This window comes from Neolamprologus brichardi, chromosome 8, assembly GCF_056152115.1.
Source record: "Neolamprologus brichardi isolate AB-2024 chromosome 8, ASM5615211v1, whole genome shotgun sequence".
Classification (NCBI taxonomy): domain Eukaryota; kingdom Metazoa; phylum Chordata; class Actinopteri; order Cichliformes; family Cichlidae; genus Neolamprologus; species Neolamprologus brichardi.
Genome location: NC_142111.1, coordinates 22,957,061 through 22,983,478, shown reverse-complemented (window position 1 = coordinate 22,983,478; position 26,418 = coordinate 22,957,061). Strand labels below are relative to the sequence as shown.

Genomic DNA, 26,418 nt, shown 5'->3' with positions numbered 1-26,418 from the left:
GCACAGTTTCATTTAGGTAATTTTGTTTTCTTTTTACACTTAAAGTTTGTTAAATATGAGGAAGGTTATCTTTTTGCCGACATGTCCGTAAACGCAGCACGCATGCGTTCGTCACTTTCCTGAATCACGACGTTTTCCTGTGAAAGATGGCGGCGACCTTGTGTTCGAAATTGCTGCCAAAACAGGGTAAAGTACTATACTTATACCATTACTTTTTTTTTTTTTTTTAACATTGCGGTTCTGGTTAGTCTGTCTAATTTTCAGCAACTAGCTACTGTTAGTAGCGTTAGCGGGGACCCCGTTTTTAGCTGTTATTAGGCTCAGTTAGTCGATGTTAGCTCCGCAGCGCTCACTGACTGGTTGTACAGCAGACATTTACCTGACATTTGTGGCTTTCAGGATGGCTTTCCCTCACACAGAGTGTCCGACACGGGTCCAAGGCTGTGACCCGCCACAGGAAGCCTATGCACATCCACAAACAGAAGCTGCTAGCTGTTACTCAGTACATCCCCCCCGCACGGGAGTTTCCTCCAGGCGCTTACCCTTCCCAGACCAAACACGTCCAGGAGGTAACACACCAGCATGTTCAGTCTTTTACTGAAAGCCTGCACGATCGGAACAAGTCTCACTTCATATAGGACTGCTCAGCATTGTGTGCTTATTTCTTGGATTGGCTTAGGTTTACAAAACCTTTGAAATATGTTGCTTAAAAACAGGCATTTGGCATTGCATCCCAAACAACTTTTACCAGGCAGTCAGCAGCTGATGGAGCAGTTTAATAACTGTTGCAAAAGAAATGGGAATATACAACAGTGTTTGTACACGTGCTTAAGGACGTGATAAACTGTATCTTCCACATCTGCACTTTGTATTTAATTTGCAAGGTAATTGGAAAAGTTGGTTTCATTTAAATATTTGCAATATTGTCATATTTATTTTTTGCTTGGTCATTATGAAACCTTTAACTTGCACAGTTACCGTACCCTATCCCATGATGTGACTCTGTCACACCAACCCTCTTCATGTCCTCCTTCACTAATTGTCTCTGTGCTCTCCTTCTTTTCTTCTTGCTTGCAGCTCCATCTTCACGATCCTTTGTTCAGTATATCCACTATCCCACCTCTAAACATGTCCAAACCTTCTTAACCTTACCCCTCTAAGTTGTCCTTCTCATGTACTCATTTCTAATCCTGTCCATCCCGCTCATTCCCAATGAAAATCTTTACATCTTAAACTTGGTCTCCTGTCTTTTTGTCAGTACTATAGTTTCCAAACCATACTTCATAGCAGGTCTTACTAACTACTTTAAAATCTTACCTTTTACTTGTACTGCTATGCTTCTGTCACCTCGACACATGTCGCCACCCTGCCTGCACTCTTGTGTACTGTCTGTTGCTTTGGATGTCTGGTTTAAAAAGTAGCATAACAACTGTGTATAAAACTCTGATAGATGTAAAGCTTATTCAGAACTTTAGCTACTATTACCACTTTCAAAGATGAGGTTATTTTTACCTGAAAGCTTCATCTTTTACAGTAAAATATGATATATTTTCTGCTGCTCAGTAGTTAAATGATAAAAACATTTTTTGGAACCAGAATTTTACACATTACAGAATTAATTGGGCTTTTAATTTGTTACTTCAAGCAGATTTTGAAAGTATGCCCTCACGTCCTTTTGTTCAAGTAGTAGTCTTTTTTTTCCTGGTTTGGTCTGCAGGTCTCGTGCTTTACTGAGTGTCAATCTCTTCCGTCTCATTCCTTCAGGATAATGATTTGACCTTACTAATGAAGAGGGAGTTGAAGAAGTTGTTTGAGGATTATAAAATGATCGCCGTGGTCCAGAACAGCAGCAGCAGTGCTGAAGACATGATGACTCTCAGGCACAGACTTTATAAACACAACATCACAGTCAAGTTCTTCCCCAACAAGGTAAGACTGACGTTGTTGATTCTGTGACGTTTCCTATTTATCGGGAATCAAATACGTTTGAGATGTTTCTGAATAATAACATAATAAAACAGCTTTCATTAATCCAAATCTAAGTAATAGACGGTGTTTTTGGTAACATTTTTAGGGTCAGAAAGGACAACAAGGTGTGGATTGTATTCTCATGAGTGTTGACAGCTGTACACTCCATGGATGAGTAGTCCTGTAATACTTCTAATGCGTGATTTAGACTTCTGTGGGGAATCTATGTCATAACTTACTTAACCTTCCACGTAACCTGATGTGCACCTTCTGAAAAGTGTAACCAATGTCAAGTCGACGCCCAGCGTAACGACTGAATTGGCTCACTGTGTGATGGCACCCAGGACCATCCCTTATACTTTACATAAACTATAACAGCAACAATAAATCATTTTCTGATGATACATAAGACGATAAACTTTGAGTTGTTGTTTCTGTCTGCAGCTTTTTAGCTCACAGCGTCCTTCATATAGAAGAACATCCTGCTGCACAATTTCACATCAAGGATCATTAATCTTCTAATTCACAGTTGTTTGTTTTCAGGTTGTGCGGTCGTTCCTGAGTGACTCCATTTACTGCAACATGGGTCCTCTGTTCGTCGGCCCAGCGGTTATGTTTGTTAGCAAAGAGCCGAAGGTGAAAGAGATGCTGACGACTCTGAGGGGCAGCCCACAGATGACACTCCTGGGTACGTTTATCGTCCAAGTGCGAGGAATAATTAGCATTGGATATTGTTATGATGCCTCGGGAACCATGAAATGAGTTCAGGAAAAGTTGAGCTAAATTGTCTTCTAAATGAACTCGTCAATCTTCTGCTGGTGACAGTTTGGGGCTGTGGGTTGAGATAAGGTTCCACATCCTGCTTGCGTCTAACCTTGGAGCACAGTCGGTTTGTAGATGAAATTAGGGATCCAGTTAGACGGGATAAGCAGTTACTGCCTCTCATCTAGAAAATGCCAAGTGTACTGTGAGTGTACACAAGGATACTGTGGCCCAAATTCAGTCTGTCCTCTACAGACGTTCGCTTTGTCTGCATGTCCACTTCCTTAAATGGAAGTGTGTTTTTAAACCCTCCAACACTGAATCCGCACCAAATCAGGATTATTAACCCAAGTTTGTGAACCAGTGTTAAAAACTTAAAATTAAACAGATAATATTTTGCCAGCTGAAGCCTGTCTCAGTAAAACAGATTTCAGATCAGTCCAGAAATGGAAGGAATCCATTGCAAATATCTGTAATGATCTCTGCTCTTCTTTCATCAGGAGCCTGCATAGACAACACGCTGCTGAGTGCACAGGGCATCGTGAGCTACTCCAAACTGCCGTCAATGACAGTCATCCAGGGTGAGGTGGTGAGCGGGCTCTCCATGCTGACTTCCCACACAGCTTACCTGCTGCAGCGCCACCCGGCCCACCTGTCACAGCTGCTCCAGCAGTATATCAAACAGCAGAGCTCGGATGGAAGTGCAGAGGCAGCTCCTAAAGCAGAGGAGGCCACGTAGAGCTACAGAGGACATTACTGGGACTGGTGACTTTCAGATCGAGAGCCAAGTGGAACAGCAAACGACTGTAAATGGACTGGATGCAGTCTTTGTTTTAATTTGGCATCAATCAGACTTTAAAGATTGAAAAAAAAGTCTTGAGTGAAAGAGATAAATTGGTGACACAGTGAGCGTCCACCTTTCGGACACCTCAGCCTGGAGATGTCTGGAGTTATTAGATAAATAATGCTTCAAATGGTTTTATTTAAGTGTTTAATAAATGACTTCAGCGCTTACTTTGACTCATGTTGTTTCTATGAAGACTTTCTGTTACTGAGGGATTTTTTTGCTTAAAAAAAAACAAAGAACAGTGTGAGATGGCATACTTCTGCCACGGTTAAAAGCACACTCCACACCATACATCAGTCAAGTCTTTGGATTTAGAAGGACTAGGATCGCTTGTGATATTCTTCCTATTTCAGTGTGACGGGCAGTGTTGGGGAGTAACTGAATACATGTACCGCCGTTACGTATTTAAAATACAAAATATGAGTAACTGTATTCCGTTACAGTTACCGTTTAAAAAGGTGGTATTTAGAATACAGTTACTTTGTTGAAATAAATGGATTACACGGCGGTACTTCCCTGTTTCATATTGTGGCGGGTCAGGCCTGTTTGGGTTTTGTTTGACAGCTACGTTCTGTTGTTCCAGGCGGCAGCGTTACGGTTGCCATGGTTACAGGGTGACGCTCTCTCGCTGCGTGTTTCCTGGGTGAGAGAGGCCTTTTTGTTGTTGTTGTGCTAAGCTAATAGGCAGAATGCTACCGGTGCTCTAAAGAATGTAGCATCATAGGCAGTGTAGTCCGTGCTGCAGTGAGAATGGACTGCCATACCCGTTATGTGTCTGTGAGCGAGGGAGGGAGAAAAAGGAAAAGTACGAGCTGTCATCAAGCAAAAACGGGAGCTGGAAGCATGTAAATATAATAATAACCACTGCAGCCAAGAAGAGTGCCTGACGAGCCCAGTTGTAAGTAAGCTATTAAGACTCGACTGTACACCGTGTTCGTGTTTTCCTCCAAAAACAATAAGTTCTGTTGGAGCAGCCTTTCAACGCCTCTCTCTGTCTCTGCTAGCAAAGTTGACCCAGACAACAAAGTAAAGCTAGTTTTCAGCTACGAGCCCGACACAGAACCCACCGTATTAGCCAGAGGTCCCTTTACTACGGTTCAGAGCCGCGGACCTTCAGTAACAGTAATAAATCACAGTAGTACATTCATGTAGTTGTAAACAGCATGATAATATATTAAGTAATCCAAAGTATTCAGAATACGTTACTCTCATTGAGTAACATAACGGAATATGTTACAGAATACATTTTGGGGCATGTATTCTGTAATCTGTAATGGAATACATTTTAAAAGTAACCTTCCCAACACTGGTGACGGGCATTTGTGATGATATGGTGGAAAATGTCCAGTTATGTCCAATATTTGGGAAAAATCTTGCTCACACTTTCATGCAAATCTGGGCAGAACTTTTTCACAGACAAACACTACCAACTGCATATTCCCACTGGTTGGGGTTATAATGCTTCTGTTTACATTTCAGGGGATTTTGTTTAGTACAGTGCCAGACGGAGTTGTGACCAAGTGGCATAATAAAAACATCTCCAGCCAAAATAAACACAACTGGTCACAGATCTGATGAGTTAATCTCCAGATTACAGATTACAGCATGCTAATCTGGGTCAAATGGGAGCGATGCATATTACTCATTTTTACTTCAACAGTATGCACCTCTGCACAAGAGCAGGCAAACAGTAGTACAACAATGTAATTTAGAGTGCAGAGAAAAAGGAACCGTATTAAAAAATTTTAAGATTTTATTAACAAAACGACAGAAGCTGCAGAACTGAATCTATTAAAATAAGATATAATGTTAAAGAAATAGTAAATCATGGTTTATTGTGAATTATTAAGAATTGGGAAGGCCATATCAAGACATTCTGGTGTTCTCCTGGAAGTTATTAACATATAAAGGTCATTAATATCCCCTAAAATACTGTATTAATAAGTTTGTGTGAAGAGGCTTCAGGTTTTGTCCATTTAATCTCTGCTTCAACCTAAAAATGAGTAAACTGAGTGTTCAGAGAGAGGAGCCTGCTTAGATTCACTCTCCACTACAGCCCTAGACTCTCAGTGTAATTCCAGCTAATGCGGATAATGGGCAGGACACGTTGCGCATGGTGCGCGCCGCCTGCGACGCACGGCCCTCCTTGGATTTGAGGGAGCCGCTGTCACCCGCCGCAGAGAGGGCACGGCGGGTGAGATTATGTGATTGTCTCTGGATAAAGCATGCAGTCTGACTTCTTTTGTTTCAACGTTTGTCGCTATTTTTTCATCGAAATGGTGAGTTTTCACAGATTACCAAACGCCAAATGAGACTTTTGTCGGATTAATCAGACGCGGAAGGACAGACGATGAGAGTCGGAGGTGGATTTCAGGTGGGAGTTTTTAAAAATTGCTTTTCCAAAATAGATTTGAAAATACCAGACAAGCAATGTGAAAGTTTGGGCTAAATCTTAATGGAAAACACCGAATATAACCACCAGAAATTCTGTGTAATTCAGCAGTTATGTGTGGTGTAATCTGGACAGCGAATGCGTCATGGGAATATGTTAATCTGCACATACATATATATATATGTATGTATGAAACAACACTAAAAGCATTTGATTAAAATGAAAGTAACCTTTACTTGTCGTTGTGCTGAGGCAGTAGTATATTAATCCAGATTAGACCCTATGCAGACTTCAGTAGTTTACAGGTGAAACAAAGGACTTGTTAACCAAGGATGTGAAGTGATCAGGACAAGAATCTACCTTTAAAACTGTTTCACTGCCCTTTGTAATGTTTTGTGGGGTTTTTTTGAGTCCAAAAACGTGCTCAGCATTTAGTCTTTTTGATGTAAGTTGCACGTTTTCGTGCATACTAGCTGTCCTGAACACTATTGGTAAGAGTATTTTATTCCACACAAGAGATTATAACAATCATAATCTGTGCATCTTAACTCCACCCTCAGGCATGATGCATGAAGTCTCCACCTTGTCTGACTTGTTGTGTTGACCACCATTTCCCCCCCCTGTGAGCTCATTACATCACTCATCCATCTGCGTGCACATTGTCTTAGAATCAGAATCAAAATACTTTATTAATCCCGAAGGAAATTATGGGTTACAGCAGGCAGCACGCTAATGGCGCATGCGTCATTAGCGTACATTATCTAGGTTTTCTGGGTCAAATGAGGTCAAACAGTAGTCCAGCAAATAACCATTCATCATCTTTGAGTTATTTAACGTTTTATTGCAGTTTGGAAGTTGAGTTAAATGAACTGGAGTGTGAGTGGTTTAAATGTATGCAACTATGATATTTACACTGTAAGGATAACTTCTAAACATGGGAGATACGCAGAGGTTTTTTATGATTCTGTGTCTAGAACATGAAACCAAAATAAAATGGGAGTGGAAATCATAATCAAACTCAGTGCGGACTATTGTGCATGTCCCTTTCTGACTAAGCAAGCTCAGAAACCTGCAAATCCTTTCATCCTGTTTCCACCACATGCTTTCAGTACTGAGGTCAGTTACTCTCATCCTCTCTTGCCCTTACATAACAGCAAGGCAGGCTGCTTCTGGATAGATTTAGACAGAAAGCAAATTGAATGCACTGACTTAGCATCCCAGTACTGGCAAAATTACTTACTACAGTGTATTGGAAAGATTTGTAAAGCATTTTGTTGCACCCAAAAAACCTTCTTTAAGTCTGTCAGGTCAAAAAATATAAATATGAAAGTTATATTTGCACATCTGTACAGTGATTCTGCAGACTGATGCTGCGATGTCTGTGTTAAAATGCAAATTTTAACACAACGAATATTAGTAGCTTGTTCTCAGACTCACAAATCAAATGCAAATACACATAAAATACGACAAATAGAAGAGTTTTCTTTGCAGCTCTTGAAAGTCATAAAACATTCTAAGTAGTAAACAAACCATGGCATAAATTTATATTAAGTGTATAGAAGTGTTATTCTGTGGTCATCATGAATAATATTATTGTGTCAGTGCTCTCCGTCTTCAGATCGAGTTACTCCGTGTCCAGGTTACTCTAAGTAGCTAAAAACATCTCTTGAAAAACCAATTAAGAAGAGGTAATCCTCTCCTTGCAGACGGTATTGGCCATGGTGCCACACACTGCACAAGAGTGGATTACCAACAAGGCAAACTCCACGGGGATCCCCCATAAGCCACAGATTCACCCACCTCCAGTAGTTTTAGCAGTTTAATTAGCTACATATGTGTTAAGTTGCTTAAACAGCTAATTACCCAAAATTAATTAGGCTGAATATTTGGAGATCCTCAGTCCATCTGAGAGTTTTTCTAAAGATTCGTATTGCTAAAGTTGTGTTTCATCAAATGACTCCAAACTGATGCAGGATTGTTTGATGTGTGGCTTGTATTTAGATTAAGGGGGAGGGCCAGAAGGAGCCCTTAACACAGGGGTGGGCATGTCCAGGCCCCGAGGGCCGGTGTCCTGCAGATTTTAGATCTCACTTTGGGTCAACACACCTGAATCACATGATTAGTTCGTTACCAGGCCTCTGGGGAACTTCAGGACATGTTGAGGAGCTAATTTAGCCATTTAAATCAGCTGTGTTGGTTCAAGGACACATCTAAAACCTGCAGGGACACCGGCCCTCGGGGCCTGGAATTGCCCACCCCTGCCTTAACAGATCAATCCAGTCATAGAGTAGCTGTTAAACCAGCCTGTGCAAATAATTACGTCTGCACAGGCTGATTAAAATATCAATTAAGATTTTCTTGGCCTATTAAATATCAGCAAATGAAAGCTTAAAAAACCATCAGCCTCAAAAACAAAGTAATAAATTTACCGTCACAGATGTCTAAGGATGTGCACACATTTAAAGACCTGGAACCAGGTACATCTGTTTTTTTAAATCAAACAAATTTAAAATGTTGCATCTGCTACAAAATAAACGTGTTAAATTAGAAATCTGCATTCGCTCTTGTGTCTTTGTAAATAAAATAATAAAATAATAAATTAAGACACATAATGTAATAATAATATTGTAATAATATTTTATTTATATTTGTACAACTAAACCTGCCTTTTGTGAAACTTAAAAACTTTGATTTAAAAGACAAAATTAAAATCATTTTGCTATAAGAACAACAATAAAAACACGTCAGGAATGAACCAAATATAGACTCAACTGGGACTATATGTATATACACACGGACACACAGGGCGATCACGGGAAGAGGAAGCAGGTGGGGAAATAGGAACAGCTAGCCTTATTGAGCTAAACATACAAAACGACCTAAAATTAAATACAAAGACACAGGAGACTGGAATTACAAAGTAAAACAGGAAGGACGTAACTAGAAAACATCTAAAGCAGAGACAAGAAAACACTCATAAATATCAGAACATGACTGAACTGAGAACAGAATTACAATTGTAACACAACTCAGTCAACATAGTCAGCAAAATTAAAGGTTTAGAATAAGAACAAAAAGTCAACTTACACAGAAAACAGAAAATAACCCAATGAAGCCCACAGACCGTAACAAAACAAGAGTTTGGTGTTAAAACTGTTGATAATAAATTGTCACATATTTCCCCCCAAATCTGTGCACCTTAAAGCGTGATGTATTCATTATGGTAAGATAAAACATATTCTTAGATAAATCTTCCAACTTTGGCTTTGGTTTTTGGTCAGTAAAATGCTCTAAATCAGTGTGCTTGACTCCAGGATCCAGAGTGATCTGGTTGGAGGATTCAGGTGTGCTGTGCTATATCCAGGTAGCATTTATGATACCAGGCTTGAACCGAGAGCTCAGCTCTCACCTGTGTTAGATAACTGGATTACTTAGAGTCCTTCCTTGTCTCCTGCTCTGCTCAGTCTGTTAAACACTTTCACTTGTTGCTCATGGAACTTTCTCACCTTTCACAGCTCTTCATACACGACTAAATTAAACTGACCTAATGCAAGATTTGGTGAAAATAAGACATCAAGGTAGAAATGTATCAATATATTTAAAGTTTTTGTTTGTTTGTTCATGCAGGATCATTTGTCAACTTATTGTTCACTTAAGTCCTGACTTTTTAAAGGCTCATAATTATGTTTATTTTTATTATTCGTAGTACTAGCGGGCATACAGGCAGGAAACGGGAAGGAGACAAAGGAAGGAATGATATGTGACACAGTTAATATCACAGGGCTCAATGAGAAGTTTAATAATCAGAGGAACACATCAGTTTTCACCCGTCACTGATTAGTTGATCAATTATATTTTTTAAACCACTGGAATTGAAATATGTTTTAAGAACACAGTTTCAGGAAATGAGCTTCGTCAGCTGATGGTGTTTGAGGAGCCAGAATCTTAAACACTCAAATGATAATTTTTCTCAGATTTGTTTAGATTTGTCAGCCAGAACATTAAGGTTATGAGAAAAAAATTGACCTTTTGTCTGATATTTAGAAGACTAGTAAAAATAATAATTATGCACATTCAGTTAAGAGGCTGTCTGCCTTACTTTGGCTAAAATAGATTTTTGTTGCAGCTAAAATAAGTGTGCACTAACTCTTTGCTAAAGGGCTGGTGTTACCTTTTAAAGGCCAGTTTGGATCAGGCGGAAATAAATGGGAAACAGGCTTATTGTACATGAAAGTGTCTCCAAGCCCAGTGTTCACTGATTTGGTTTAAAGGTTTGGTGCCGTTTTTTATTTTTGATATTATAGGATAGTAGATTTTCTCTGGCAAGTGAAAATGTAAATGTTTGAGAAATCACTACTTAAGAAGTCTTGTGATGGTTATTTCAGTTATTTTTTGATTAGACTTTGACTGCTGTGGATGTGTGATGTGCTTTTCAGTTTTATGTTTATGTGGCTAAGAACAATGGGCCTGCATTGATTCATCAGATGTGGCATTCATTTTTAAGAGTAGTTATAAATTATTGAAAATAGCAGCAGTCCTGTAAGCAGAGGAGTTGCAACAATGCAAAAATGTGATTATTTAAAATATTATTTAAATATTATATGGGTCTAATTTTTATTTTTTACAGTAAGACAGGCAGGTTACAGCAGTACAATAATAGTTTGATGCTGACAAATAAGTGCTAGTACTTTACTGCATTTAATGAGGATTTTTTTCTGTTTTAAATTCTGTTTTATAACAGCTAAAAAAAAATGGAAATAATTATGAGGAAGTAGGCACTTGTACTCTCAGAATACCCATCATCTCCTTGGTCTTCCTTTGATTTCAGGGGGATTTTGGTAGATCGCAGCAGAACTCGCTCACAACAAGAAGGGGAGTCTGAGGTCGGCGCTCTGAGATGGACCTGTCTGGATCTTCACTCAATCGCAGCCAATCGCTGGCAAGCGGCCTGGAGAAGACTTCCCACACCTGGAACAAGCCAGCCCACTCTCAGAGCAGCAGCACTCTGTCATCTCGCCACTCCAGACAGGTCAGACAGTTCGGTCTATGAAAACATGAAAATAAATTAGATTCATCAACTCCACATTTCCTCTCGATCATCCCCATCCTCCCAGACGTTTTGAGACTGCTGAAGTTATATATATGTTTAAAAAGTCACATAACTTGATCTGTCTAATAAACAATCAAAAAACAATCAAAAAAGAACAGTTTATATGATCAGATGCAGCAAAAAAAGCCACAAATCTTCAAATATATTTGGAATTTTTGCCTTAAAACGTATTAAAACGGTTAATCGGCTATCAAAATAGTTGCAGACTGATTTTCTTCAATTTACAACTTTAGGATATTTCCATTCATTCATTTTTATCCATTTATTTACGCAGCAAGAAACGACAACTTAATTTTTCTTGATATTTTCCACAGATTATCAAAGACTGGGAAGTAATTGACGACCTTCAGGTTGAAATGCAGGGAGCAGGTGACGATCCTCAAGACAGGACCGCCCCGGGAATCTGTGAAGGATATCTTCTCAAGAGGAGGAAATGGCCACTTAAAGGCTGGCACAAGGTGAGAAGTCAGTGCACTCATTCACGTTGCTGCTCAAACGTCGGGTCTCTTTAAAATCCGTCAGTTTCAAAAAAGATGATCTCTTTTTCAGCGGTACTTCGTCTTGGAAGGAGGGATCTTACGCTACTCCAAAAATCAACAAGATGTAAGTGAAATTTTATGTTTGTCCAGACAATGCAAGGATTGACCTTTCTCTTTTGACTTCTAACATCAACCAGGCATTTTTCACCCCGAGAAACTGTTGCTAGCTTTTTACGACCGTTCTAAAGCCTAGAGATGGAGAGAAAACCCCAGTAGATCATCAGTTTCTGAAATACTCAGGCAACCCGTGTGACACCAACAACAATGTTCAGAGTATCTTAAATCAGCTTTCTTCTCTATTCTGATGTTCAGTTTGAACTTCAGTAGATCACCTTCAGCATGTCTGCATGCCTAAATGCATTCAGTTGCTGATGTTTTGATTAGATAGCTTCATAAATAAGCAGTTAAACAGGTGTAACTAATAAAATAGCTGGTGAGGGTATTTTCCTCTTATATTGGCATTTGGGAAATCAGTTGATCTCAACGCCGGGTGATGGTTGAACACAAATCCTATTGGCAAATCTTGATAGAGCACATCTTTTATGTTTAGCCTGCCTAGTTTCTCTGCAAGCCACTTGGCAAACCACCTCTAACCCAACTTTAATGTGATGTCTGATTTATTCAGTGTCAGTAAATAATCTTAATAACAAGCTTTCATATCACTTTGTTTTTGACAGGTGGCCAGGGGACGAGTCCAGGGCTCGCTAGATGTTAGCCTTGCAGTAATATCGATAAACAAGAAATCAAATCGGATTGATTTGGATGCAGGGGACTTTCTGTATCATATGAAGGCAAAGAGTCATGAACTCTTCTACATCTGGGTAACCAAGCTACAAGCTCACCGCCTGTACAAGAAGAATGAGGCGGCTCATCTTCACAGCAGCGTCCTCCACACTTTGTCCCTTCCCACTGCGGCTGAACAAGCTCAGAGAAATGGAGATTTGGTAATAATGGAGTAAGAAAGTGACGTCAGACTGAAAGCCACAGTTGTTACAGGCCACCGAGGGTAACCCGGTGTTCTCTTGCCTCTATTTTATTAGAGCGCCACGGGGACGGCAGATTCAGCTGGAGCGTCAGGCGTGCTGCCGTCAGCTAACACAGCCGTGAACACGAAGGTGTCTGCCTGGCTGCAACAAAGCCACAATCCCGACATCTGCGTTCAAGGTATTTGTCTAATAGTCCTAGCTGCAATGACAAAACTGAACAGGTGATTTTAAAAGTGGCAGTTTGTTGAGTACAGTCTTCAAGTTTCAGCATTAGGTTATATTGCCTGACATCCTCTGTTCTTCAGCTTGGTTTTCTCTTTTTGATAATATAATTGAGTGTCCATATAAAACACCCACAAATAGTATTTACAGAAAAGAAGACTTAAAGTAGGTAACTTAAAAATGACCAATATGTCCTATGTGACTATTATTAGATTATTTATTGCGTGTGCAAAATGTCTAACTAACATTTGCTTTTGAGGTTGGTTGGAGTACAGGTATTTTTCCAACTGTTCCAATAAGACAAGTGTTATTTACTAAATTCATTGATAAAATGGTGAAAGAAACCTAATACAATTATCCAGAGTTTCGTCAGACCTATTAAAGTCACATTCACATCTCAATTATTACAAATGTTGAAAAGAAAAAGCTGGAACAGTAAAATTAATATTAATTATCATTAATAATGTATGTACTGTTGGATAGTTTGATTTAAATCAAAGTATATTGTAAACTTTATATATCTTACATTTTGTATGCAAATTCTTTAGGCATGAAAAATAGCAAGTAACAATAACTGTGAGGTAAAAGTACAATAAGTTTACTTAAATGTATTTTACTGTGTCCCGTTACTGTTTAGAGTTAAATTGGGGAAAATATAGTTAAATGTTCTTTTTTGTTGTTGTTGTTATTTTAAAATGCTAACACCATTTAATAAGGGATAGTCATCTGCATAAAACTTGATAAACATCAAGTTGCTGTCTCAGTCCACCAGATTTAAAGAAAAAGGTGTTTTTCTTGGACTCACAGTGCAACAGCTATTTCTGTATATTAGCTCTGTGGCCAGCAGGACTCTTTTGTGATTAATTAGTTAAAAAAATTTGCTTCCTTGATATTTCCTGCCAGAGCTGAACCGTTGTCATCTGGACCTTTCTGAGCTAAACCGCTTAATCCAGAGGCTGCAGGCACTGGAGGTGGGGCAGGCTTTTACTAATGGAGACCTGCAACGGATCATCAGCATACAGGTGCATATAGGCTCAAACATGTTGTACATACTGCAATATGTCTCCAGCATAATCACATGAGAAAATAAACCTTTTTTTGGTGCAGAATCTGTCACTGGAGAAACCGAAGAAGCCGAAATCAGGGAAGATCTGGGGTCATTCCCGCACACTGTCCAGAGTGGAGGCCCTGGGAATGGTAAGAATGGTCTGTAACCTTCACTTTCTTAAAAAGGACACGATCAACAAGCTAAATGTTCATATTAATTAAATAGTAATTTGACATCTTGGTTTTTGAATTCATACATTGAGTCAGCATATTGGGTTTATGAAATCCCAATTCTTCAGTAACATTTTGGGACCTTTCTCTAATCTAATCCAAAGCCTATTCGTGGGATTACTAAATCGGTGAGTCACTATTAGTACATGAGACAACTTCATGCTTAGAAATGTTTGAATGTTCTTCATTCACACTCTACAGCAGACTTCCTAACCATAATTTATAACTTCATGAATGATGTTTTTTTCCAGGGTAAAAAGGAAAACAGCACTGCCTTAGTTATACATATGAGGACTAAGGTGCTGCTTGTGCACCTCTCGATTTTTGTAATCTGGCGTACGATCGTGTTGGTTTTTGCTAACATTTTAATGATATAAAAGTACAAAAGCTCAAAGATGATACAGGAGTTGTTGCAACTGCTTGGAAAGATTTTGTGGACAAAAAGTTGAAAACCCCCAAAAACTCAGCAATTTCTTTGATCCTGGTTTGGCCTCCTCTCCTTCTACACCAGCGCTGATATGGAGGCTTTAACTGAGTGGCAACAATTGTTCAGGAGAATACTGCAGTTACCTGCTGTAACATAACGTTAGCATAAATGGGTGTGACCGTGTGATGTCATCGCTGTTGCTCAAAGCGACCAATGCAGCAGGTAGCGGCAACCGAAGATGTGTCACCTATGGTGTTCACGCTGTGGCTGTATGAGCACAATGTATGAGTGGTTTCTTGTGTTAATCTTGACTGGAACATATTTCTTAGAGCCCTGGAGGTGGAGAAAGAGTCTCTCCACTCTAGGTTACAATATAATCAATCGTTTTGCACAAAAAAGAGCATAACAATGGCATGACTGTAAGATGTATGAACAAACTTGTTTACAGCAAATCTGCTTTTCCTGTCTCCAGTAATGTCAGCTGTCTATTCTACAGCTTTGTAGGTTTTCTTCCTTACCAAACAACAGGAAGTGATCAAACTAAAAAATGGCAAATTAATGCATTTATAAGCAGAAAACCTGCAGGATTGTGGTAGCAGACACCCACATTTAAGACATTAATATGTCACTGATTAGAATGCTGTAATTTTATAGATCACACTCCTAGCCATGTCTTTATATTAGCCAGAAGCATAGGAGTATTTAATAACAATAATAAAAAATTCGGTGCAATTCAGCCATCATCTTAACTAATTAACATCATGTGTAACACCCAAAAGCTCCAGATTTTATTCTAGTTTTTACAAATACATGTTACTGTATATAAATAGGCTCAATAAAGAAACAAAAAACAAGCTTTATTAAGAACAATTACAGAATACTGCAAAAACCTAATGTATGAAATCCACACAATCACAGACAATCAGACAGGGAAAAGGATACAGAGGAAAAAATGACTATATATACACAATGTGGACAATTACGTAAGAAGACTTACGAAATAAGACAAAGGTGTAAGAAATCAACAGCAGGTGAAGACAATGATGGGAGTCTACTCATCCAACTCATCTAAAACAGCACACATTTCCCCAATATCAAACTATTCTTTCCACTCCGTTGTAGGTGCTTTTGTAGTCTCTGTTAACCCCTAACATTAGAGGTCTTCACAAACCCAATATGGCCTGACATGCAAATACAACGCACAGATGTCCCAAATAGACCCAAAGATCATTTGGATCCTCTCAGATGTTCTGTAAGCACAAACCTGAGATGGGCAGTAAAACAGGACTCCCACTTTCAGCAGTACTAGTAAGATTTGTGAAGATCTCTGTATGTTGGTGGTGCATTCCCATTCCCTGGTATAAACATTGGGACTTCCCTTCATAGTGCTGGTTAAACCTGTGCTGGATAACACAACACAACAGTGACATCTACTCACAAAGATAGATAGCAAGGGAATCAACCACAGTCCTTCCTCTGTTCACTTCACAGCTGTCCTCAAGTCACCTGAGCAACTCGGCCCACCTCGGTGCATCGGTCCCGTGTATCCCCGACTACGTGTACTCTCAGCTCTCCCCTTCCACGGTCAATTCGCCCGAAGGGAAGAAAATCCAACAGGACATCTACGCTATGTCTCAACGAGGTCAGAGAAACATATCAACACAAATATGTCATCTACTGGTAGACAAACGTTAATTTGAGCACATTTATCCTGCCACAGATACCTTCCTGTTCAACAGAAACTGTTGTTTAATGCTCCTTTAGTGCTCAACTCTCTGAAGTCGGTGCATGAGACTCTATCCCAGGAGAGGCAGAAGCTGCAGGCAGTCTGGGACGCTAACAACATGCACCAGTCTAACACATTAGCTCAGGTTAGATTTGTCATCTGGACTCTCTGGCACACTTTATCCTGTTTTTTTTTTAATATATACTTGGTGGCTGATTTTCTTTGTTCATTCCTTTTTTTCTTCCTCCGATACCAGCCTGAGGCAGTGAGGCGTTCATCCCAAGGACCTCCTTCGGTGGCAGACTCGGCTGCAGAATATTTTGATGCCAGTGATGACATCCTGTGGGGCAGCTCCTCTGAGGTGTCTGATGAATCCGGACTAAGCGACGGAAGCACCACCAATTCTGAGCCGGAGGAAGGACACAGTGGGTACACCAGTATCAGTGACCAGGGTTTAAAGTGTATAAAAAGTCAGTGGTTTTTTTTATATTCTAAAAAAAATAGCTTTAATGTACTTGCTGAATAGTTCTTTCTGTTTCTACTCTTTGATGTGAATATTGTACTAACTAAAACAACAATTCACACTATGTACAAACTCAAAACCACTGGCACTGATGCAGACTCTTATTCCTATTATTGCCTGAATAGAAACATCCAGCCGTACTTTTATTCTTGATAATAATAATATTATTTTCTTTAACCAACATTGCAGCATCAGCGACCCGGAAGTACCGTGCCAGCATTTCCAGGACTCCCAACACTGTTGTTCCCAAGAGCACTGGACGTCGAACAAAACTGCCTGTTCACTGTCCTGACAACAGCCACGTGGGGCTCGTGGCCATACTCTATAACAACATAGGTAAGAACCAGGAATCCAGACTTGAATTGATAAAACGCAAGAAAAGAGTCTTCGTGGCAGTTTTCAGAGCCCTCTGTTTTGTTTCTTCACAGGTAAAGACTTGGCTCGCGTGTCCATGCCAGCTGTTCTCAATGAGCCCATTAACCTGCTGCAGAGGCTGTGTGAAGAGCTGGAGTACAGTGAGCTGCTGGATACTGCCAACAACACATCAGACCCCTACCAGAGGATGGTAAGTCTGTCCACACTTAAAACGAGTTAACATGCCATAAGATATACGTCCAGCTCAATGTGTGTAGTAACAGATTAAAGGAAGTGCCTTAAAACTGCATTCTTTGTGATGGCCAGCAAGAGGCGGCTCTTCTGTTTGTAAAAAGACCTCTGCCTACATATCAGCCTATAAAAAACAGCCCTCAGCTTTCTCACACTGTGACCCAAGTTAAAACTCTCACTTCGCTATGAACTAGTGATGGGTCGTTCGCGAACGGAATGGCTCTTAGAGCCGGCTCTTTGAAGTGAACGACGCGAGCCGACTCCTTATTGGGAGCCGTGAGGTTTTTTTTTTTTTCTTTCTTTCTTTCTCTCACCCTCTCTCTCGCCCTTTTTTCCACTAAACTCCGCATGCGCGGCCTGTACTTTGCGCTGGGCAGAGGGGGGAGGGGCGTTAGTTACACTCGCAGTAGCACAGGAACAGAGCCAGAGAGAAAGAGAGCAAGGGACAACAACGTCACATTAGAAAGGTATAGTAATCATCCGCTATTTTCAGTTGCAGATGATAAAGGATTCAGAAATCATGCAGGCCCATATGACAGAGAATGTGCATCTTCTTTTTGTTTTAATATTTTAATTTATATTTAATTGTGTTGTGGTTTGCAGTGTTTTGTGTTGTTTCACGTTAAATTTGTTTAAAAGGAAAAAGCTGAAAATTTAAATAGTTAAAAGTTTAAAATGTAAATAGTTGTTTTTTGTATTATGATTTATTTATTACATTTTATGTGGAGTGAATAAATAGAGTATATTTATAGTGGACCTTAGAGACAAAGCACGTACAAACTCCTAAGCATGTACAAACTCCAAAACGCGTAAAAACTCCAAAACGCGTAAAAACTCCAAAACGCGTAAAAACTCAGAAGCACGTACAAACTCCAAAACACGTAAAAACTCAGAAGCACGTACAAACTCCAAAACACGTAAAAACTCAGAAGCACGTACAAACTCCAAAACACGTACAAAAGACAACAGAAGTGCTCCAGGTTTCTTGGGCCCAGTGTTGAGCTTTTGTTACCTAGTGGCTACACAAGCCAGGAAGTATCAACAACCGGATTTGGTGTGTGGTAGTAACAGGTAAATGAACTTTTTTTTTAAATTATTTGAATAAATATGAGTGCTTGTCTATAAATACACAAACAATACACACATGTTTTCAATTGTGTAATTTAAGTGATAGCTAGTGGTAGCTCTGTTTTGGAAGTTCAGTAAACGCTAGAAATGTGTTTTGGAGTTTGTACGTGCTTTTTGGAGTTTGTATATGCTTTAGAGTTTGTACGTGCTTTGTCTCTAGGGGCCATATATAAACATATATAAATAAAACCACTTTTTTTTACATTAGTAATTCCTTTTCTGCATAATTTTATATTATTGTTAATGATTAAATAATTAAAGCAACAAAACAACCTGAAGAGCCGGTTCGGAGCCGAAAGAGCCTGCTCTTTTTAGTGAGCCGAGCCGAAAGAGCCGGCTCTCTAAAAAGAGCCGGAAATCCCATCACTACTATGAACTGGTATTTTCCACATTAAGACAAGCTTTGTATATCACTTACTCTACTCATCAAATCGGACTTTCTGTCAGTTACCCAAAATGAAATTTTGACAGAGTGGGGCGGATCCAGCATGCACTCCCGGTGGACAAGTGCAGGTGGTCCACACGTACACGGGTATTTTTGAAAACGGAGATTTTCCGTTTTCGTTTTAAAAAATAATCCCGTCCACACGTAAAGGCAGAAATGAAGGAAAACGCTGCTAGGAACATGCCAAGCAGCAGGTGGCGCTATATTCCTAACCGTGTAGAAATGTTGGCCAATCAGAAGTCTAGAAGCCTCGGTGGGAAATAGTAAACAAAGCTGGGGCATAGAAGCAGAACCGAGTCGTATGTGTGGAGGGACAGTAACTGTGTGTGTATATGTAAGCATTTAAACACTGCAGAGAGAACAATTAACAGTAACAGTATTGTAGAAATTCATTTCACCGAAACAATAACGTGGCGCACAGTGTGATGTCAAAAAATGCGCACATCTTTGACGCTGCATTTTCTGAGTTTTCTCCGTTTTTCTCGTCCACACGTAAATGCAAATACTGAGTTTTCAAAAATATCCAGCCTGGCCGGAGTTTTTAGAAATCTCCGTTTTCAGTGACCGAAAACGCAGTTTACGTGTGGACGAAAGGTGCAAACGCATAGAAAAATCTGCGTTTTCAAAAATACCCGGTACGTGTGGACATAAATTGGTGTAGCAGGGGCCTTTGAAGTGATCCAGAGATGCACAAGGAGATGACCTTAAAGGGGAAATATTTAAAATCGCAAGAGAAAGAAAAATATAGCATAGAAAGCAATAACTAAATAAAATTATTTTACATGGAGATAAACAAAGCGACCCTTTATGTTTTGTGTTTTATCTCGTTTAGGTTTACATTGCTGCTTTCGCTATCTCTGGCTACTCCACTGCGACGTTCAGGAACCGCTACAAGCCCGTTAACCCGATTCTGGGGGAGACCTACGAGTGTATCAGAGAGGACCGAGGTTTCCGCCTCATCAGTGAGCAGGTATCTGAATCAGGTGTATCATGGTTATCTTTATACGCGGAAACCACTCAGTTACCTAGAAGGGATATTTATACAGCTAAACAGATATAGAAAAGATAAAGTAGGAAAAGATGAATTAGGAAGGATAATCTAATTAATTAATAATAGATAATCATAGAGCTAATGATTATTCTTTTTAGTTTAGAGAACTCCAGTGTTCCAGCTTATATTTGGGTATAAAAAATGCATGCAGTTTGTCTAAGCCTATCAATAATAATTTTTACTTTTAAACAGGTTTTTGACAGATCTCTGAAATATCTCTTTAAATATCTTTGTAAAATCGAATAAATTTTATAAGCATTGTACGATTGATACAAAATCCCACCGCATACCTCAACTTGCCTCAGGTCACACCGTTTGGGAAACGCTTTCTAAGAGCATAAACCATGAAGTGCAGCAAATGAAAGGCTGATACTAACACTAGTGCTGGTGCGGTATTAGTTCTGCCTTGGTGCTTTTTAAGAACCACATATTTAACAGACAGTGTTAATTAGCAATCCTAATCTGAATTAGAAATCTGGGTAATTTCAGTGGTAAGAAGATCGGGGTAGAGTCTTTAGTCTGGGCTGTCAATTTTCTAGTTTTTTGGATTGAATGCGTGGAACCAGCTCTAGATTGGTTGGTGGCAAAGTGTCGGTGGAATAGGATTTGGTTTTGCAGTGCATGCAGGTAAATCTGTTGGTTTAATGAGGAAGATGTATTAAACGGACACAATGTTTCCTGCTTTTTTAACTTGGGAACTTTGTTTCTTTGTTGAGGATGAAATAGTGAAAGACATAATTTTGTGATGAAGTCTCTGTACTTCCCCAGGTCTGCCACCATCCTCCCATCTCTGCCTGCCATGCTGACTCAGAGAACTTCTCCTTCTGGCAAGGTGAACAATTTCTTTTATCAAACTAGCACACTCTCTTTATCTGTTGCAACTAGCTGTTTCTGTCTTCTGACTTAATTATGCTTTTAGGAAGGATGTGAGTATATTGTATAGTGTCACCAATACTTTCTTACATCTGAACAGACCAGCGATGGAAAAATAAATTCTGGGGGAAGTCGCTGGAGATCCTGCCAACAGGAATGGTAAACGTGACTCTGCCGAGGTAAACGATCTGGCTTTATTTTCAATTTTTCCTCTCTGGCTGACATATATGATTATTGATATTTGAAAAATTTGTTGGTAGATTAAATGTTCAGCTAAAATGAGATGCAATGAGAAGCTCCTGATATAAAATACAAAGGTAAGATGAGATAAGATAACCTTTATTAGTCCCACACGTGGGAAGAGTGGGTGGTGTGACTTAGACATCTGGATGCTACCCACTTCCAGGTGGGGCATAGCAGCTTTTTGTGAGACCATTTACACTAGCACATCTGCGTCTTTCCCACTGTGTCAGAAAGGTAGCTTTCCAACTGAAATTCCATTTTAGGGGCAATAATATAGCCAGAAAATTGAATGATTAGAGTATTCAGTGAGTATTCAGCCACACCTTAGGATGGTAGTTAAGCTTTACATTGCCATGAGAAAAATTTCTTAAAAGAAATAGAAAAAGAATAAAACACTTGGTCATACCTGTGAATTGTTTTACCATTTATGAGTCTGGATACTGTGGACTCCTGTGCTGTGTCTAAACTCAGTGTCGCTGCTGGAAACTGTGATTTCTTTTAAATTACACATGTTCAAAACCTTAAAAAACCCAAATAAAAGTATGAATCCTCACTTTTGAAAAGCTGCAATCAGAATTATTTGCCATCTTTTTTTATTTAAAATTGACCATCTGTGTCAGTGATGACCAAATATTCTGCATTTGTGGGTTTTCCTAAGGTATGGTGAACACTATGAGTGGAACAAAGTAGCGACTTGCATCCATAACGTCTTCAGCCAGCAGCGCTATCTGGAGCATTATGGAGAGGTCGTCATCAAAAACCTCAAAAGTAACATCTGCACATGCAAGATTACTTTTGTCAAGGTGAGGGACCACTCAGCGCTCGTGTCTTACACTCTTTAGATGTGAGATTAACGAGTTTTTCTTCTGCCGCAGTCTCGTTATTGGGGTTCAGAAACGAATAAGAATGAGGTTCAGGGCGTGGTGTTGGACCAAAGTGGGAGTGCCATTCACCGGTTTGGAGGTCTGTGGCATGAAGGCATCTTCTGTGACACTCTGCCGACTCCAAAATGCATCTGGAAGCCAAGTGAGTCCTAAATAACTAAGATGTGCTTCCTTAAATGTTGTTTGTTTAGTTTTGACCATCATTTCTTTTTAGTCTGAGTCACGTGTTGGCTGCAAAAACTTCTCTTTAGAAGTTTAAATGGAGGTTAAGTGAGATGATTAGGTGCTCTTTCTACCAAAATAGCTAATCAGGATAAAGCCAAGTGTCACGTTTGTGCCTCAGTTCACCTGAGAGGCTTCTATCACCCCACAGATCCACAGCCAAAGGATTACCTGCTGTACTATGGTTTCTCCAGCTTTGCCATGGAGTTGAATGAACTCCCTTCAGACTTGAAGCCTCTTCTGCCTCCTACAGATACGCGCCTGCGCCCAGACCAAAGGTCAGAAATCTTTCCAATGCAAAAAATAAAAAGGGAAAACCAAAACAATACTAGATGGGATTTTAACACAGCTGTGGTCCATTACAATGATCTGGAATATTATCTATCTACAACTAGATAGATCCATGTACTGCCCACTTTATTAGGCATACCTGTTCAACTGCTCCTTAACAGAAATAAATATCTAAAAAGCCAATCACATGGGAGCAACTCGGGGCATTTAGGCATGCAGTTATTGTCAAGACGACCAGCTGAAGTTCAAACCCAGCATCAGAATGGGGAAGAAAGGTGATTTAAGCACTGGGTATTTAAGAACAACCCTGTGACACTGGATTCAGAAACTGACTCCTAGTCACAGAGAGTATTATACAAATTGTTACAACCAAGGTAGGCAGAAGTGCATCTCTGAAATCATAACATCTTGAAGCAGATGGTCTACAGCAGTGGTCCCCAACCTTTTTTGCGCCACGGACCGGTTTATGCCCGACAATATTTTCATGGACCAGCCTTTATGGTGTCGCGGATAAATACAACAAAATAAAACTAGTACCGGTACCTAAAAAAAGAAAATTTATTCATAACACACGTGAAAAGACCCAGGAAAACCGAGTAAACGATAAAAATGATAACAAAATAACGCTGAAAACCGATAAAACCCTGAAAACTACATTTCACACCTGAGGCTCAACTCTCGTGGCCCGGTACCGGTCCGAGGCCCGGGGGTTGGGGACCGCTGGTCTACAGCACAGGTGTCAAACTCCAGGCCTCGATGGCCGGTGTCCTGCAGGTTTTAGATGTGTTCTTGATCCATCACAGCTGATTTAAATGGCCAAATTGCCTCCTCAACATGTCTTGAAGTTCTCCAGAAGCCTGGTAATGAACTAATCATGTGATTCAGGTGTGTTGACCCAGGGTGATATCTAAAACCTGCAGGACACTGGCCCTTGAGGCCTGGAATTTGACACCCCTGGTCTACAGCAACAGAAAACTACACTGGGTGCCCCTCCTGTCAGCTAAGAACAGGAAACAGATTACACAGACTCCCCAGAATTGGACAACAGTAAATTGGGAAAAGTTTCCTGATCTGATGAGTCTCATTTTCTGCCGTAACATTGAGATGTTCAGGTTCAAATTTGGCATAACAGTATAGATCAGGGGTGTCAAACTCCAGGCCTCGAGGGCCGGTGTCCTGCAGGTTTTAGATATCACCCTGCGTCAACACACCTGAATCACATGATTCATTCATTACCAGGCTTCTGGAGAACTTCAATACATGTTGAGGAGGTAATTTAGCCATTTAAATCAGCTGTGTTGGATCAAGGACACATCTAAAACCTGCAGGACACCGGCCCTCGAGGCCTGGAGTTCAACACCTGTGGTATAGATCCATCCTGTCTTACATCAACAGTTCAAGCTGCTGCTGGTGTGGGGGATATTTTCCTGACACACTTTAGGCCTGCTGACCATCGTTTAAACACCACAGCCTAAACGAGTATTGTTCCTGCCCATGTCCATCCCTTTATGACCACACTGTACCCATCTTCTGATGGCTGCTTCCTGCTGAATAACACACCAGGTCACAAAGCTCACAACAATTTAAAACTGGTTTCTTTAACATGAAAGTGAGTTCAAATGGCCTCAAGTGGCCTTCACAGTCACCAGATCCCATTCCAACAGAGCATCTTTGGGATGTGGATGAAGAGGAGATTCACATCAAGGATGTGTAGCTGTTGTCACATGACAAACAGAAAACTCCCCTAGCACTTTAAAGTCCTTCTGTGCATTCAGGGGAAAGAGAGCAATGGTTGTAAAGGCCATAATGGTTGTTTTCACAACTACGTAGGAGGAGCCAGGTAAGAATGGCTTTGTATGTAAAAGTCAGCACAAGCTAAAATCATCCAGAAACACGGAGTAAATATGGTGTAAGCTTGATGTCACCTTCTTGCAGAATGCTGGAGGATGGAAGGGTGGATGAAGCTGACAAAAAGAAGGACGAGATTGAAGAAATGCAGAGAGAGTGGAGAAAAGAGCTCGCCAAAAGGGGTGAAGTGTGTGTTCCACGTTTTTTCAAGTAAGTCAATTCCCTATAAAATCCAGGTTCATTGATAATTTCCATTTATCATCATGATTTATCTTAATTGTAGTCTTCCAACCTTGATACCCTGGGGTACCCAGGGTGGCTGTGGCTACAATGTAGCTTGCCATCACCAGTGTGTGAATGTGTGTGTGAATGGGTGGATGACTGGGTGTGTAAAGCGCTTTGGGGTCCTTAGGGACTAGTAAAAGCGCTATACAAATAGAGGCCATTTACCATTTACCATATTTGGTTATATCTTTGTGTCTGTATATTTGAAGTAATTGTACAGTTCAGCTTATTTGTGTGCCACATTTAAAAACAACTGCTTTTAGAGGAAAAAGCAGGCAGCTCCATAGACTGAAATTTGCTTCAGTACATGGATAAATCATTCAGTAAAAATATTTACAGTCCATTCAGTTCTTGTAGCTTTATATGGTAACTTTGTAACTTCAGTAAGATTATTTAAACATTTAAAATCATTTCTGCCATCAACAACATGCAAATACATGAACTGTAGAAATGCCGGTGTGCAAATTATTATTCTTTATGGTTAATTTACATCATCAGGAGATCCAAAGATTCCTCTGGACGGGACGTGTGGTTGACAAACGGGACTTATTGGAAACTTCGAGAGAATCCAGGGTTTGCTAACCTTGAAAACTTAACTCTGTGGTGATGAGATGAGACTGCAGAAATGAGTGGACAAAACCACATGAAAGGACGAGATCAGTGGATATTCAGCCGTGGATATTCTCGACAGCACGTATGAACCACTCGGAGAGTGAAGATAGTGCTGCGGATCTGTTCTTGATTCTTCTGCACACCCGTGACTGGCTCATGGGAATCTTCAGATACCCAACAAACATTAATGGAAATTAAAAAAAATCTTATTCATTTAATTTTTTTAGATTACTTAAATCAACATGCTGTTTTTATGTGAATTTCTTTTTTTTCCCAACAAACTCTTTAAGACTTAAAAATTGCTTTTCTCTGTGGAGTTTCTATCAGGATGCTGCTTTGTGATAGTTTGATCTATTGCAATTGAGTTTGAGAACAAATTTGGTGGAGTGGTGGAGACCAAAATAGAGCAAAAAGAGTGTAAAGAATATATACATATATAGTTCTAGAAACTGGAGAAACCCATGACTTTAAATATAAAAAATAGTGTCCTTAACTGCTATGTGTGCAAATTATTATTCTTTACGGTTATTTTACATCATCAGGAGATCCAAAGACTCCTCTGGACGGGACGTGTGGTTGACAAACGGGACTTACTGGAAACTTCGAGAGAATCCAGGGTTTGCTAACCTTGAAAACTTAACTCTGTGGTGATGAGATGAGACTGCAGAAATGAGTGGACAAAACCATATGAAAGGACGAGATCAGTGGATATTCAGCCGTGGATATTCTGGACAGCACGTATGAACCACTCGGAGAGTGAAGATAGTGCTGCAGATCTGTTCTTGATTCTTCTGCACACCCGTGACTGGCTCATGGGAATCTTCAGATACCCAACAAACGTTAATGGAGTTAAAAAAAAATCTTATTCATTTAATTTTTTAGATTACTTAAATCAACATGCTGTTTTTATGTGAATTTCTTTTTTTTTCCCAACAAACTCTTTAAGACTTAAAAATTGCTTTTCTCTGTGGAGTTTCTATCAGAATGCTGCTTTGTGATAGTTTGATCTATTGCAATTGAGTTTGAGAACAAATTTGGTGGAGTGGTGGAGACCAAAATAGAGCAAAAAGAGTGTAAAGAATATATACATATATAGTTCTAGAAACTGAAGAAACCCATGACTTTAAATATAAAAAACAGTGTCCTTAAC

At 39.8% G+C, this 26,418-nt stretch overlaps 2 protein-coding genes across 4 annotated transcripts; both read left to right on the top strand.

Annotated features, from left to right (window-relative positions):
• Nucleotides 1-95: 95 nt before the first annotated feature.
• mrpl10 (mitochondrial ribosomal protein L10) lies at nt 96-3,744 on the top strand. Its single transcript, XM_006793171.3, has 5 exons — nt 96-186; nt 400-569; nt 1,765-1,929; nt 2,512-2,656; nt 3,231-3,744. The coding sequence occupies exons 1-5, from the start codon at nt 147-149 to the stop codon at nt 3,467-3,469; spliced, it is 759 nt and encodes a 252-aa protein (XP_006793234.1). The 5' UTR covers nt 96-146; the 3' UTR covers nt 3,470-3,744.
• Nucleotides 3,745-5,739: 1,995 nt separating this feature from the next.
• Nucleotides 5,740-25,566, top strand: osbpl7 (oxysterol binding protein-like 7). 3 transcript variants are annotated; one of them, XM_087845137.1, is made up of 21 exons: nt 5,740-5,951; nt 10,798-10,998; nt 11,394-11,537; nt 11,629-11,682; nt 12,296-12,562; nt 12,659-12,782; nt 13,730-13,848; nt 13,934-14,023; nt 16,023-16,173; nt 16,296-16,402; nt 16,514-16,682; nt 16,970-17,116; nt 17,209-17,345; nt 19,792-19,929; nt 20,779-20,842; nt 20,984-21,062; nt 21,785-21,929; nt 22,002-22,152; nt 22,384-22,510; nt 24,459-24,581; nt 25,155-25,566. In XM_087845137.1, the coding sequence occupies exons 2-21, from the start codon at nt 10,867-10,869 to the stop codon at nt 25,261-25,263; spliced, it is 2,577 nt and encodes an 858-aa protein (XP_087701263.1). In that variant the 5' UTR covers nt 5,740-5,951; nt 10,798-10,866; the 3' UTR covers nt 25,264-25,566. The 3 variants fall into 3 exon arrangements, with proteins under 3 accessions (XP_087701263.1, XP_087701261.1, XP_087701260.1); XM_087845135.1 differs by lacking the exons at nt 5,740-5,951; nt 10,798-10,998 and adding an exon at nt 14,209-14,232 and having other exon boundaries at nt 11,417-11,537; XM_087845134.1 differs by lacking the exons at nt 5,740-5,951; nt 10,798-10,998 and adding an exon at nt 14,209-14,232 and having other exon boundaries at nt 11,417-11,537; nt 16,296-16,682.
• The last annotated feature ends 852 nt before the right edge of the window (nt 25,567-26,418 follow it).